Source organism: Populus nigra, chromosome 14 (assembly GCF_951802175.1).
Source record: "Populus nigra chromosome 14, ddPopNigr1.1, whole genome shotgun sequence".
NCBI lineage: Eukaryota > Viridiplantae > Streptophyta > Magnoliopsida > Malpighiales > Salicaceae > Populus > Populus nigra.
This window is the reverse complement of record NC_084865.1, coordinates 12,233,742-12,249,050: the sequence shown is the minus strand read 5'-3', so window position 1 is coordinate 12,249,050 and position 15,309 is coordinate 12,233,742. Positions and strand designations below refer to the sequence as shown.

The 15,309-nt window shown below is 32.1% G+C and overlaps 1 protein-coding gene across 1 annotated transcript; it reads left to right on the top strand.

The window, feature by feature from the left end:
- The first annotated feature begins 10,389 nt into the window (after positions 1–10,389).
- Positions 10,390–11,762, top strand: LOC133672951 (dof zinc finger protein DOF3.4). Its single transcript, XM_062093524.1, has one exon. The coding sequence runs from the start codon at positions 10,800–10,802 to the stop codon at positions 11,544–11,546; it is 747 nt and encodes a 248-aa protein (XP_061949508.1). The 5' UTR covers positions 10,390–10,799; the 3' UTR covers positions 11,547–11,762.
- The last annotated feature ends 3,547 nt before the right edge of the window (positions 11,763–15,309 follow it).

The window sequence follows — 15,309 nt, the reverse complement described above, 5'->3', positions numbered from 1 at the left end:
CACTCATCTTGCTAGAACTTGACATTTTCTTCATTACCAATAGCCCATGAAATACCTTTAATCACATGAAACCATTCCTTGCAAATGGCTTTCCAAAGTGGAGAGTCTCTTTGCTTAGCTTGTATTTGAGGAATGTTAACATTAGTTTTGACATACTTACTGCGCAGAACTGAAGTCCATAGACTATTAGTGTCATTAATGATACCTCATCCCAATTTCATTATGAAAGCTTGATTCATCGAATGTATTCCTCTCAAACCCAAACCTCCCTCATCTTTCAGTTGGCAAAGAGATTTTCAATTAATAAGATGAGTTCTTTTAGCCTCCAAGTTGACCCCCTAAATAAATCCACAACAAACTTTTTCAATTTCAGAGTAAACTAATTTAGGCAGTAAAGTGGATTGTGTAGGATATAAAGGAACCGTAGCCAGAACTTACTTGCATAAAGTGATTCTACCAGTAAGAGACAACTGATTAGATTTCTATGTCACCAGTATCTAATGCAAATTCTCTATAATATAACCATATATTTGCTTGGTAATGCACTGATGAAGAAAAGGAACTCCTAGATACTTACCCAAGTTATGAGTAATACCAAACCCACATTTATAACTAAGGGTTCTAATAGTAGAATAAGGAACACCTTCAGAGAAAATTTTTTTGGTCTTTTCAACACTTGCCTGTTGTCCTAAGGTTGAAAATAACAAATTATGACACTCTAGAACTTTATCCATTTCCATAAGGTTGTTAAAATCACAATTTGACTTGTAAATTAAATCATATGATTTTACGAGTCAATATATGTTTAACGTGCCAAATCGCCTTAAAAACTCGAAAATGGGTGAAATTGGATGAAATCGTTAAAATTGGGTGAAATCGTTAAAATCGGATGAAATCACGTAAAAACATGATTTCATAATCGTTTTAACAATTTCAGCAGAAAACATATACGGCATTACAATAGTGCAATATATGTTTTCTTCAAACCAATAACGACATGCCAGTTGTCACTCATCCATGTTTTACCCTAAATTCTTTATCTCTGAAGAGAAAATCTTTGAGATCAATGACTCACGACTTCCTCTCATCAACAGCGGCAGGCAGCAATGATCTCGCTCTCCTTCCTCTGCCATACCTGGCCCTCCCTCTGCTCTTTTATTAGTTTTTCTTTTTCTTGTGGAGTAATATTAAATGCTCGCATCTCCTACTCAAGAAAGAAAGGAACCGTTACTTTCAAGAAAGAGAAAACAAACAAACTCTCAGGGGCATCGCAGTATCAGTAGTACTATCCTAGTGTAAAGCAATCATAACTGATTCTACCTCTGTTTCTCTGATACCTATTTTCTCCACTGCAAATTCCTCTCTTTAGCCTCTCCATATAATAACAATAGCAATTCATAAATGTAATGCATCGCTATTTGATTTTATTTTCTTTCTAATTTGTTTGTCGTTGTGTTTTCTTTTTTCTTTTTGGTGGATTAGGTTTAGTTGTGCTTGGAATCGAGGGAAATGGGGCTGATTTCAAGGATATTTTTGGGGATCATCTTTGGAATCGAGTTGATGGCTGGATGCCTGGATGGAAACACATGATGCAGTACCAAAGCACCAAAAGAGTTGCTAAGGTTTGTTAATTTTGATTGAGATACCTGCCATTTTCCTTTCTTTCTCTTTATTATTTATTCCGTAGAAGTTGCTTGAAAATACTGTGAGGTGCATTGAATTTGAAAAGTTAAATGTGAACTTGAATTTTTGTTTGTAGGCTCTTGATATAAAACTTCTCAGAACTCAACAAAGATGATTTGAAGAAAATATGTGGTGATAATTTTCCTAATTGGATATCTTTTCCTGCTTTTGAACATGTTTGTAATCTTGTCTAATTAGGTACTCCTGTATTTTAAATTGAGTTTGAATTCTAATTTCATGTTGTGTTGTCATTTTAGAACTTGTAGTATATTTTTGTGAAGCTAAAGGACAACATATCATGTATCAAGAAAAAAAAATCACCTTTTACATCGTTGCATAGTTAGGATGTGGTTCACTGCTAATTTGTACTCTGGTTGCATCTTACTAGTGAAATGGCTAAACAAGCAATTGGGTAAATTATAGCCTTTTGTTGCAGAAGTAAGATTCTTGTTTTTTTTATTTTTCTTATTATATTTTTTGGCTTATAATTAGGTGTAATTGGGAAAAAATTTATGTATACTAGTAAATGTTGTTCATGTTTAGGCAAAATAATAATAATAAAATCCATGTATATTGATAAGAATTACAGGAAGGTAGAGTTTGTTGTAAGGAGAGTAATGCAGATCAAAGATTTTGTAAAATTTTACTAATAACCGAATTCTCTTAACTTTTCTTCATCCACTTTTAAAAGCAACCATTACTACACTTTGAAAATTTTTTTTTATGATTTTATGATTCGAGTTTATTTTGCATTTTCCATATTGTGTCAAAAATGTGTTTTTGATAACCTTGCAATTGCCCCTCATTTGCTTCCGCAAACAATAACATATCATCTGCAAAGCATAAATGGGAAATTTTTTTACCTTCTCTACTAACCTGGAATGGTTTCCAATTACCCAGACTAACTTCTCTATGAATCAATTGTGACAAGCGTTACAAATATAGCACAAGGATATAAAAAGATAAGGGGTCTGATGTAACCATATTATTCGATAGTTTCACTCACATCTACCTAATGTTTTGTCCATGTTTTATATATAAAATGCCTTGATATTCTTTGTTTTATGTTTTGAAGGCATTTTTGGATGAAAGATGCAAAAAGGAGTAAATTGGAGGTAATTGACAGATTTGATGTTCAGTCGATGTTTTGTGCAGAGCGTGAGTTCTAGAGATTGAAATGAAGTGATTCCAGTGGCACTAAAAAGCTAACATCCATACCTTTCTGGAAATGTAATGCAAGAAAAATAAAAGGAGAAAGATCATGGAAATCACATCCTGCAAAGTCAAATCTCGCATTCTGCCAGTGTTGACCTTTGGCCATTCAAAATTTAATATCTGGAGCTACAGAAGTCCGATTGATGCAAACTAAATTTTCTTGGATTCCTAATTCAAAGACCTATCCACGCTCAAAATTTCAGCCAAAAAAGATGTCATATGAGGGAGATATGAGTTTCCAAAGATGACAACTGAATTCTGCCAGCAAACAGGTTTCGTGAAGAAACGAGTCCAAATTACGTTCCGAAGCATCTAAACCGACATCCAAGTTTTTATATCAGCAATTTAGCTCCTCTAATTCAGAGCTTGAAGATTTCATGCAAGGCTATTTCTCCTTTTAGGAAAAATAGATATTGAAGTACTTAAATGTAAACTGCCAACTCAAGGGAGGACTATTTTGTAAAATAGAGACTAGGGTTTCTTAGCATATAAAAAGAAAGAGAGAAGGAGGCAGCAGCCAGCAGAAAAGAGGGAGAGCAGAAGGAGGCAGCAGCCAGCAGAGAATAAACACAAATTCTCTCCTCTACAAACCCAAAAATCATGCTCTTTTCATTCTTTAGAAGTAGTTGTTCAATAGTTATGCAAGGCTAAGCTCTTTTCTTGGTTGCAAGGACACAACAAACCTTCGGATTTCAAGAACCGTGAGATTTATTCTTCCTTCTATTTTCAGTTTATGTTATGAATGAGTATGATTGTTTTCCTATGCATATTTTCTATGATTGTTGTTGATGATTGCTAGAGCGGACTCTAAGTTATTGTTGTGAACAATCTATTGCTAAGTTTAATATCAAAACCGGAGTTGTGATATATGAACTTGTGAAGCAACTAAGCTTGATAATTGTGTCGGAACTACATTATTGAACTTAGGGAGAACATTTGAACAAAGTGATACAAGCTGCGGACAGCTTGTATGTTAATCTTGATGAAATTATCTAGTTCTTAAAGCTACCATTAAATTGAATCATTAGTGTGGACACTTTGATTGTTTATTGGTTAGGATTAGTTATACGACGGATCCGTTAATTAATCAATGTTAAGAAAAGATAAAATTTCAGAACATAAATTGCAATTTTCGTTTCAAGGATCGGTTCTAATTTCTGTTGGTGGATGTGTGCTTGCGACCAAGGTTTGTTTTTCTTGATAAGTTTCGGTTTTAATTGATCGTGTTTGCTAGTTTAATTGCTGTTATAGTTTAGATAATCACAAACCAAATCCCCCCAATTACATAACGTACAACATAAAAATCTGACTTGAAACTTCCTTGTGGGATCGACCCCTTGCTTGCTCTATACTATCTTGTGTGTTGTATTTGAAGCTAGGGTAATTAATTTGTGCGACCGCGACATCGCAACAGGGTCCCCTTTGACGGATTCTCTAGCAAGAAGGAATTTTTCTAAAGGACTTTTATTCCAAGACACTTAAATAGGTAGTTTCAATGCACTTCATAATGATTCCCACTATGCTTCTTGAAATTCCTGCTAATATGAGAGTGTTTCTAATGAAATCCCATCAAAGCCTATAATAGGCTTTTTCTAGATCCACCTTAATAGCCATCACCCCCTTCCTCCTTTTCAAACTATGCCTGAAAGTTTTTCTTGATTTTATTAATTAAAGTTTAAATATAGCAAATATTAGTTTTTCTTGTTCCATTATCAATTCATTAGGCCTAAAAAACAATTCCAACTCAATCATAAGCGATTCCAACTTCTTTTGTTTTTTAGGTCATCTTCGCACTCTTTAGTCTCACCAATATTCCTAACAACTAATCCCTCCATTGTCATACTTAGTTCCTCACTATAATTTATATAAAAGAAAAAAAGTTCCTCTTTATAATTTCTTTTAGGTTATTATTTGAAAAAGACATTTGCTTCTAGACATTAGAATTTAAAAGGCATGGGTTGTTTTCTTCTTTTGCTTGCATATACTAATGCTATGCATGCTGGTTTTAAGGTGAGTTGAATTTGGAGCAAGGTTTGGATCATAAATTAAGGGGTCGATTGAGGTTGATTAGGTTATGAGTTGATTTATTAAAAAAATTAAAATAATATTATTTTGATTAAAAAAAAATCAATGTATTAATGATTAAGTTCTAGTTGAGTCTATATTAATCTAATCAACTTAGTTTGTTTTATTTTTTATTTACTCCGACCGGTCTATAGTCTATAGTCTTAGCTTGCCAGTTTTATAACAATGGACGCATGAAATGAAATGAGATATTGATTGATACTAGGAGCGAGAATAACGCTGTACCTACCACCGAAAACACTGTCTTATACACGAAGGAATCGATATTAACCAATTCAATAATGACATTCACGTTTGATGGAAGATAAAAAGCCTGGGACTAAGAAATCCATCCCAACTAAATCCATGTGATGGAATCATAATGCACCAAGAAAATGCCAAAAAGAAAAGGAGGGAACAGAGTTTCAATCTGAAGAAAAGAACAGGGAGGATGATGGAGGAGGAAAGGACAGATTGTCAGTTATTATGGGCGACCGAATAACACAGTACTGAACTTCTACACTACATGGTGCTAGCTACGAAGGGAGGCCGAGTCTGAGGCTGATCATCTCAACAATGTTTTACTGAAAGCGACATATGATCGTGCCAAGGAGACATTTAGATGGCTTCTCAGCCCTCGCGTGCCACTGGGTTAAGAGAGAGAGATAATCAAAACCACCACTCCGATGGCCATGACCCACCTCCATCTACCGACACCTCAAGTCCTTTGCTGACAGGTGTCTCTTCATAGTTTGGGACCCCACCCCCCCACATCATCGATCTTACCCTTCTCTAGGGACTTGCTTTTTGACCACAAACTAGCATGACTATGAAAAGCTTAGCTCAGCCAGGCAGCCAGCCCCATCCTTGGTTCATGGCGCGTCTCACAAGTTTTGAAACCGGAATTGGTGAGCCATGGCCTCTGTTTCCTGTTCAATGAAGGAGCTATAAAAGTGCTAAGATATCCTTGTGGTGGAAATTCAAGTGAATTCCTTCTTTTGGTCTTTTATATATATATAATCCATGCTGGTCTTTCTTTGATGTGTGGTCAAATTTGTAACCATGCTTCTACTAACTCTTTTGTTCATCTTACAGGGACCCAAAAAACTGATCTTCTTTTTGTTTCGTCACCAAGTTTTCCTCATCAATACTTTGTAATCGACTGAGATGACATTTTGAATTATCAAACCCTAACGTAAATGACCATATATGCTTCACCATAAATAAAAAATAAATAAAAAATAACGGCATTAAATTATCCCTGTACATATTTATCCCATGTGAATGACTTACATCATGGGTGAGTGAAATACATGTCATTTTTTTAATTCCATTTTATTAAAGAAAATAGAAGGTCTAGCTAGGAGGTAGGAATAGGGTAGCCAATAAGACAATGGCTACAACGTTTTCACCTTACACAGACTCAGAGTGAAAACACTACAAAGACCCTATCCCATGACCTGAAGACTACATAAAGGTGTTAGTTGACAGATTAAGATTTGTGAACATCTTTTGTTTGGAGGTGAAATAGAAAGAAACACAGTGAATTATGGAAATTGTTCTGTGTGATCAATGGCCTCGTCGTCCAACAAGTATTGTTTGATATTTTTTTTTAATTAATGTGAATATTCGGATTAGTTTGCATGTATCTTAACTAATTTTATAGGTTCTAAAATTAACAATTATATAAATCTTCAATAACTCTGAAGTTTATGAAACTCAAACCGGTTATTTTTAAAAAACAAATAAAAGAAACAAGTCATCTAAAAAAATAAAACTCTATATTGTCAAAGACAAGAGAGTTTCTTGCCCCTTGAATATGTTCACATTAGTGGGAATTAGCAAGAACTTGGCAGGCTTTATAATATACCTTCATCAATTCAAATCCCAATCCATTGAAATGCATGTTGGATTATGTTAATATATCAATTTGTTGGTGGTTAACATGCATGAAATAACAGTATCTTAGAGTTTTTTTTTTTGTTTTTCAAAGTAACACAATGTATATTAGTTATTTGATCTATAACTTTAGTTATTTGAGGTAATTTTTTAGCCACTCAAGTTATGATCGTTTTTTAGAAAAATAAATAAATTTTTTTAAAAGTTGATTTTGTTGTTTTTCTATTCAATATTACTGCACCTTTTAATTTTTTTCTATTTAAAAAGAATAGTTTTGTTAGTTTATTTTTCCTATTTAACATCATTAGGGTTTTTTAGTTTCTTCCAATAAAGTGTTATAATAGCTTTTTGAAAAGTGAAGACTTTAATAATTAAAAATTAAATATTTTAGGTGTTTTCCTCGTGGTTATGATCAATGTCCTTGATCTTTAAGAGTCTTGACTTGTAACAAACCTTCATCTGTATCATAAACTTTTGCTAAAAAATCAACTCAATAACTTATATTCAACAAAATTAGTTAATAAAATCAGATTAATTCAACTATATATATGGACGAAAACTCATTCTAATTAATTTGATAAGAATTTGACAACGTGGATAATTAAGTAGATTAAATCAAATTCTTAACCAATGTAACTTAAATATTCTAAAACAATAATCCAAAAGTTGAAAGTTTTTTTATTATACAAATAGTGTTGTGCGGCAATATATTCAATTTCTTACTTTTTTTTATTTTGTCACATAACACTTGATTTTACTTAAATTTTGAATTTTTAGATTATTATTGTAGAATATTTAAGTTAGATGGGTTAAGAATTTGATTTAATACATAAGATATATATTAAACTGAATTATTCATGTTTTGTCAAATTCTTATTTTATAAATTATAATAAATTTTTTATCCATATATATTTAAATTTACATACAAATTTAAAATTGCAAGTATTTAAACTATGATCCTTTAAACTAATCTATTTTTAAAATAAGTTCTCAACTGTATTATTTTGATTTTTTTTATCATGCAACTTTGAAAAAAACATATCTTATTCTATTTAAAGTTTGTTTGATATTTTGGTAGTGATTATTTTTTAAAATTAATTTTTTAAAAAAATATATCAAAAAAATATTTTTTTATTTTTTAAATCAACATATAAAAAAACTTTTTTTTTCAATATAAATCAAAACTAAAAAATTCCACCGCAGAAACAACAGCAGCATCTCAATCTTTGACTACAAAATGTGGCTTAATTTGACATTGATTAACACCACACATCAGATTTGGAGTCATCACACACCCCATGAGCTGATGACAATCAAAGGGTGATGATGCGTGGTAAGGGATAATGTGTGTCCAAAGAAGGAAACAGTGTTGTTTGGTAACGAGAACAGTGAGCGTGAAATCCGGTGAGAGATTGATGTTAGCAGTAATAAGAGAGAGAGGAGGGCAGGAGAGCTAGGCATAGGCTAGTTTTACTGGTACGGAGGAAGGGAATCTGATGCGGACATGACGCGTCCGAAATCAGAGGGAAGACCCAATTATTGTATCCCACGCTGCCCGACATCTATGATTCTGTCGGGTCTGTCCCACCACCACCACCACCACCACCCTCCTCCTTCTACTTCTATCTCATCAAAAGTCCCTCTCAATCTCTCAAAACTCCTGTCCTCTATTCTCACGCTTATAGCTTCTTGAATTTTCTTGGCTCTCTCTCTAGTCTGAGTCGTCTGTCCATTAGCCAAGGAGCCACCATTAGCCAAGGAGCCATCCTATGATATTGTCTATCCAACTTTTTACTAATCATAGATTTAGAGTGGGGATCATGTTTGGAATCGTGTGTAGCCCACCACAAAATCTGTGCGTTTGGGTGGGAAATGTGTTGCATGAACTTGTAGTATTACTATGTTGTTGTTGGGTTTGGTTTTCTTTGCTTAAAAATTGGGTTCGAAACATTCTAGCTCTGACCATGGAAGAAAAAAGTTGACAAAGATATTGGTTTGTTTGTTTTTTTTTTTAATCAGAAGTTGACAAAGATCTTACTTGTGAAATCTATTTCAAATGATTGCATTTGTTCTATGTGTATATTGTATGATGTATTTGTAAGCATTGTCGGATTTCCTTGCATGCATGTTAAAGGGTAGTTTGGGATTTGCAATCGTGAAAAATTTTAATTTAATTTTTTTAAAAAATATAAGTTTTTTATATATTTTTGGATTGTTTTAATTTACTAATATTAAGAATAATTTTTGAAAAAATAAATAAGAATATTAATTTAATATATTTCTGAGTAAAAAATACTTTGAAAAACAACAATTACCACACTAAAAAGACAAAAAAAAATGTTGCATGTGATTTATTATAAAGTAATACATGATGTTAATTATTGCATGCAATCTTAAGGGCAACGGAATTGCCTGTTTTACTTGAAATAATTAATTTGTTAGGTACCTATACATATATAATGATATTACTTATAATTGCATTAAGGTGTAAGGACAACCTAATGAGGAGAAAAAAGAAGCTATGTTTCTCTAATAATGCTTGTATTATTGATCCTTAAGAGCAAGAAATGCTTGAATTATTGGAATTTGGTGGGTAGCTAGCTATACCTTGGTTTGAATCCAATTCTTCTATCCTTGTCAAGATCTAGGCTTCTGTTTGTTGACACATTCTATTTTCTTTTTGTTTTTTCTTCTAATTTTCCAATCTCAGCCTTTTTTCTGCTAGCAAATTTAAATCAATCAAGAATTAAAGGGCCCTACTAGATTAATAATGCCAATGCTTCTACCTAACTCATCACATCCCTTCCCCCACCACCAAAGAAACAACATCATTGTAGATTAAACAAAAGAATCGGTACCTTAGTGTACCAATTCAATTAATTAGCACAATTCTCTCTCTATATATATGTTTTTTTTAATAAAAAAACTATAATTTAATAGCACACAATCTTCATTTATGAGACAACATTATTGTGACAAGTATGTGTCAAATATGTGTTTGTTAACATGGTTTAATTTATTTTTTAAAATATTTTTTATTTAAAAAATCAAATTAATATTTTTTACGTGTTTTTTAATAATTTTAATGTGTATATAAACCATAAAAACATCAATAAACATAATTTTAATACAAAGCAATTAACAACACATAAAGAGGGTGTTTGAGATTGAAGTTGAATTAGTTCCTGCAAAAATTAATTTTTTTTATGTTTTTAAATTATTTTAATTTACAGATATAAAAATAAATTTTTAAAAAATATATTTATAAGTAAAATCATATTTAAAAAAAAAACAATTTTTATCACTTAACCAAAAGCTTGTAAATTCTGTACTCTTATAGTATATCCGAAAACTGGAGATGAAATCCGTCAGTCACCCCGTAAACCAAGAAAAGATTAGGCAGACAGTAGAGTAATCCCAATTGTGTAGTATTTCAAGACTAACGAGTTTTACAACTAACAAAAACAGTAGCAGTAGTAGGAATATTGTCTTGTTTCAAGCAGAGAGAGAGAGAGAGAGAGAGATAGATAGCTAAGCACAGAAGCCGCATACCTAAGCTGCTAGAGCTGACTAGCTGACCCCAGTAAGAAACCCGTTTCTGGAGCCGACTGAATATGTCGTGCCTGGCTACCCCTATAACAGAACACTGTAAAAGCTGCTGAAGCTGCTGCTGCTGCTGCTGCTCTCTCTCTCTCTCTCTCTCTCTTCCCTGCCTTGCACCGCACCCTCTCCACATACCCTCAGAATTTTTCAGATTCTCCCTCTCCCATCTATCTCTACATAAATTCCCCTCTATTACCCCCTTGCCACCCACATTTCACATCCTCACAAACTACACGCGCATTCACAGAAAATCACTCTTCTTTCTGTCTTCAAACACGACAAAACATAACCAATACTCACTCCTCCAACACTCTCTTTGCCCCCAAAAGCCAAAATGCCGGCAGAATTATCAAGCAGCGAAGCAGCAAGGAGAGCACAACAATCGACAGCTGCAACTTTAACTAAGCCAGGAGGAGCACCACCTCAAGAACAAGAGCACTTGCCATGTCCACGTTGTGACTCAACGAATACTAAGTTTTGTTACTACAACAACTACAACTTCTCCCAGCCTCGTCACTTCTGTAAGTCTTGCCGCCGTTACTGGACTCACGGTGGCACCCTCCGGGACATTCCTGTTGGTGGTGGCACTCGGAAAAATGCTAAAAGGTCACGTACGTCAGCTACTTCTCCTGCCTCCTTCGTTGGTCCTATGACAGGCACTAATATTGATGGCTTACCACTGCCTGCTACCCCAGTGCTGCTCCCACTCACAGCCAATCAGGGTTTGTCCGTCCACTTTGGTGGTGGTGATGGGAAGGGTAACGGTGGTGGTCTGGGTGGGAGTTTTACTTCTTTGTTGAATACTCAAGGCCCAGCTGGGTTCTTGGCTCTTAATGGGTTTGGGCTTGGAATTGGGCCTGGGATTGAAGATGTGAACTTCGCTCTTGGAAGAGGGCTGTGGCCTTTTCCGGGAATGGGAGATGTTGGCGCTTCCGTAGGTGGTAATGGTGGGGCTGCCGTCACAGCTGGACTGGGCAACACATGGCAGTTTGAGAATGGTCAGGAAAATGGGTTTGTCGGCGGGGATTGCTTTTCTTGGCCTGATCTTGCTATTTCAACTCCTGGGAATGGTCTTAAATGATGTAGCAGTATGTTAATTCGGTGTTTCTTGTTTTTTCTTTTGGATTTTGGTCCTAATTAAGGATTGCAGGGTTTAGTTACTATGTAGTATTCAAGTGTTGAGAGAGCAAATTAGGGTTGAAATTAGAAAGAAAATTAAAATTACTGTGACCTTTTTTTTTTTGGTTTTTGTCTTTTTTTGGAGTTTGACTCTATGAGATGTGATTTGGTGACTTTATGTGCCCTCTCCTCTTGGTTGTTTTACATGTACTTACGATGATTGCATTACATGGCCTTCTTGAGTTCCTTTGACGACACTGATTTGCCCGCCTCTTCCAAGTTCAATGATTCCTGATGAGATTCACGAGTGATTTTGAAATTCTTTTGTTTGAAAATAAATTAAAATAATATATTTTTTATATTAATATACCATACAATTCAAAAATACTAATAATAAAAGTCTTGATGGGAGTATTGGGATTTTCACCTACTTTTACCTCATATTTTAGACTTTTGGGAGTATTAAAGGCTAAGTCAAGAAAAAAAAAAAAAAGTATTATGATGTTGTTCAAATTAATTGTTAAACTAATGAATTTGGAGTTTCAGAGTCAAAGCCCCCCCTTTTTTTTAATTTTATTATTTATTACTTCGAAGGCCCACTAAAAGTTATGCTATCCACACCTAGGCATTATAGTTTCAATAAGATTACGAGAGTTAAGCTATTTCCAGGCCTATAACCCGCTCATGAATTATCCATCCACACCTAGGCATTATTCAATGAACAAAAAAAAATTATATATTTATATTTTATTTACTGTGTTTTATGTAATATATGTGTGTGTATATATATATTAAATTTGAGGAGGTTGGACAATATCTATACTTTACTTTTTGTTTGTCAAGGAAAATAATTATCGAAAACAATTATATTATTTGAATTTAAATGAAATTATCATTCTTAATTGACAATCTCTTTTATGATTATATAATATTTCATGGTAGGTGTTGCCAAGTTTAGAAGCTTGGCCTGACAAGCTGCCAGGTCAATAGGGTGGGCCTGATATGTGTCTTTAAGGATGTCAAGCTCGAGGATTTTTTACCATCGCATTCAAGCATGGTCGGGCACTCCATATTCATCTAGGCTTAACGTGTGGCCAGATCCACTACACCCATGAATTCAAAGATAATGCTCAAATCTAATGTCACACCTCTATAAATTTTTATATAAATTTTGAAGTGATTATTTATCAACAAATAGACTTAATTAAACAAATCTAATCTCCACTAACACAATTAGATGTATTAAAGTCTTTCATGATCTATCATATTTCTATCTCTTAACTGGATAAAATAAGTAGAACACAGTTTATGATATAAAATTAATTTATAAGGATGAAATAACTCTCTAACCCCTCCACTCTAGCAAAAGAATAAGGTTTAGAGATTATAAATATCCATTGAAACATCTAGGTAAAAGGTTCACATCTCTTCTTTCTTAATATTTTTAATATACATATTTTTATGATCTATTTTTCTAAAATATCACTGCACTTTCTCTCTTTAAAAATATACTTTTGTAAGTTCTAGTAATCTTGACTTACTAGACACTAGCCATATTAGTTAAGGAGAATGAATGAAATTGTTAGAATTAAAAAAATTAACAACTCATTCAACATTTAAGCTTTGCTTCCAAGTTACTTAATTTTTTTGGTACCTCATCAGTGAGCATAACGTTTTTTTTTTTCAATTAATTTATGAATTTATTCAATCAAAATTTGATGTTTTATGTTTTTGTGTGTGTTTTATTCATGACAGTTTATAAATGTACTATTTATTTTGATATTTTTTTTGCATGCTTTTTTCTACAATTAATATGTTTTTTTATTCGTAGACTTTAAATTAATTATTTTATGTTTTTTTGTGTTTTTTATGTCAAATCAAAATAAATTCTAATAATCATAAATCTGGGAAAAACACAAAAACAAATGTAAAATAATTAATTTAAAGTCAACGAATAAAAAGTATATATTTTGAAAAATTATAATTTTATGTATCTATATCAGAATTTAGTATTTATTAGTTTTTTTTATAGGATTTTTCTTATATTGTTTCGTAAGATAATACTATATTGATCATATTAAATACACACATATATTGAGATTGATTATTTTCTGTTCATTTGATATTTTCTTATTTTAGTTTGCTGAGAGAATATTATGTTTATCTGATTATTATAGATAAATATTTTAGGAATATTTAGATTATATATTTCTATATATTTTAGGCAAGTTTAGATTTTTTATTAATACTTATTGCTTGATAGACTTTTATGCATGAGCATTCCATATTTACTTAACAAACAAAGAATTGAAATCCACCAAAATAAAAAATCTTCAAGAGCTAAGATCAGTTTATTTTTGGTTATTTTAAGGCGAAAAAAAGCTCAAGTGAAACTTTCTTAACTGAATAGAACTCGTTGACATCAAAATTGATTATTTTGATGGTGGAATCAATATCAACAATAATTTTCTTTCTTTGCCCTTGAAATTTAGCAATTCTTTCTCTCATCTCTCACACCAGGGATCTAAATTGACTTTGTTCTTAAATCTTAAAATTTGAAGGGCCCATTCTCTCCACTTTTTTTAAAATTTAAAAATTTGGGGACTATAATGAATATTGCACTCAAACTTTGATAATGCTACCCATTCTCTCCACTTTTTTTACTTTAATTCCTTGTCATTTAATCTCACTCAGCCTTCAATTTGACCCTATAAGAGTGAAGTAATTATTTTGGGACAAAAAAAATTCATTGCGGAAGTTAGTGAATTATAAGAGGTGCTATAGGGCACGTAAAACACTATTTTCCAATGTTAGTGTTTTAGTGTTTTAGTGCTTTGTACTAGTTCAGCCTACCATGTGTTGCAGGTCGTATCAATATTTTGTACTGTAATTTTGTTTTCAATGTGTTTTCTATCAACTTTTGTAATTATAAACTTAAAATATAATGTATAGTGCATGAAATATTTTTTTAAATTTTAATACAATGATATATTGGATGTTATTTGTTTTAAAATATTAAGATTGTAATATATTAAATTGACTTAGGTTAACATGTTAAATTTTTAACTCAAGTTATAAGATCTTGACAGCTCTATAAAAAATAAATCAAAATAAATTATAAAATTTAATTCTTAAATAACCTAATTCTTTAGTGTTTTGTTATTATTATTTTATCATTTATTGTTTAAACTCCCGATGCATTGATGTAGGAGATGATTATATTCTCGCTAATACGATTTTATATCAGTATTTACTTCCTGCCATGATAGGCCTTGAAGAAGCTCTAAAGTCCCACCGGTTCCAGTGTCCACTGTGATGCATTCCTTAGTCATGCCGACATTTTTTCATTATTTTCTTAGATTATTTATTCTTTTATTTTGTTTCCTTTTATTGTGCTTGAATTATCAAGTCATGATTTTTTTTAATTTATTTTTTGTTGAAATTTATTTTTTAGATCATGATAAGTTTTTATTTTTAAAAAAGATTTTTATAAAAAAAAGATTTTGTAAAAAAAATCATGAATAAGGAAAAGGAGTTTTGATTTAAGAGATATATTTTTTTTCCTCTTAATTCAAATGATTGGATTTTTTATGAATATTTATTTTAACTACGTCCCCTTAGTTTTTATATGTTCAAAAAACATTTTACTAATAAAAAAATTATTTTTGTTAAAATAAAAATAAACATGAATAAGAAAAGGAAAACTCATATAAAAAAATATATTT

Bases quoted from the DNA above. Each gene is read 5' to 3' on its own strand.
- LOC133672951 (XM_062093524.1), top strand. From the start codon at position 10,800: ATGCCGGCAGAATTATCAAGCAGCGAAGCAGCAAGGAGAGCACAACAA.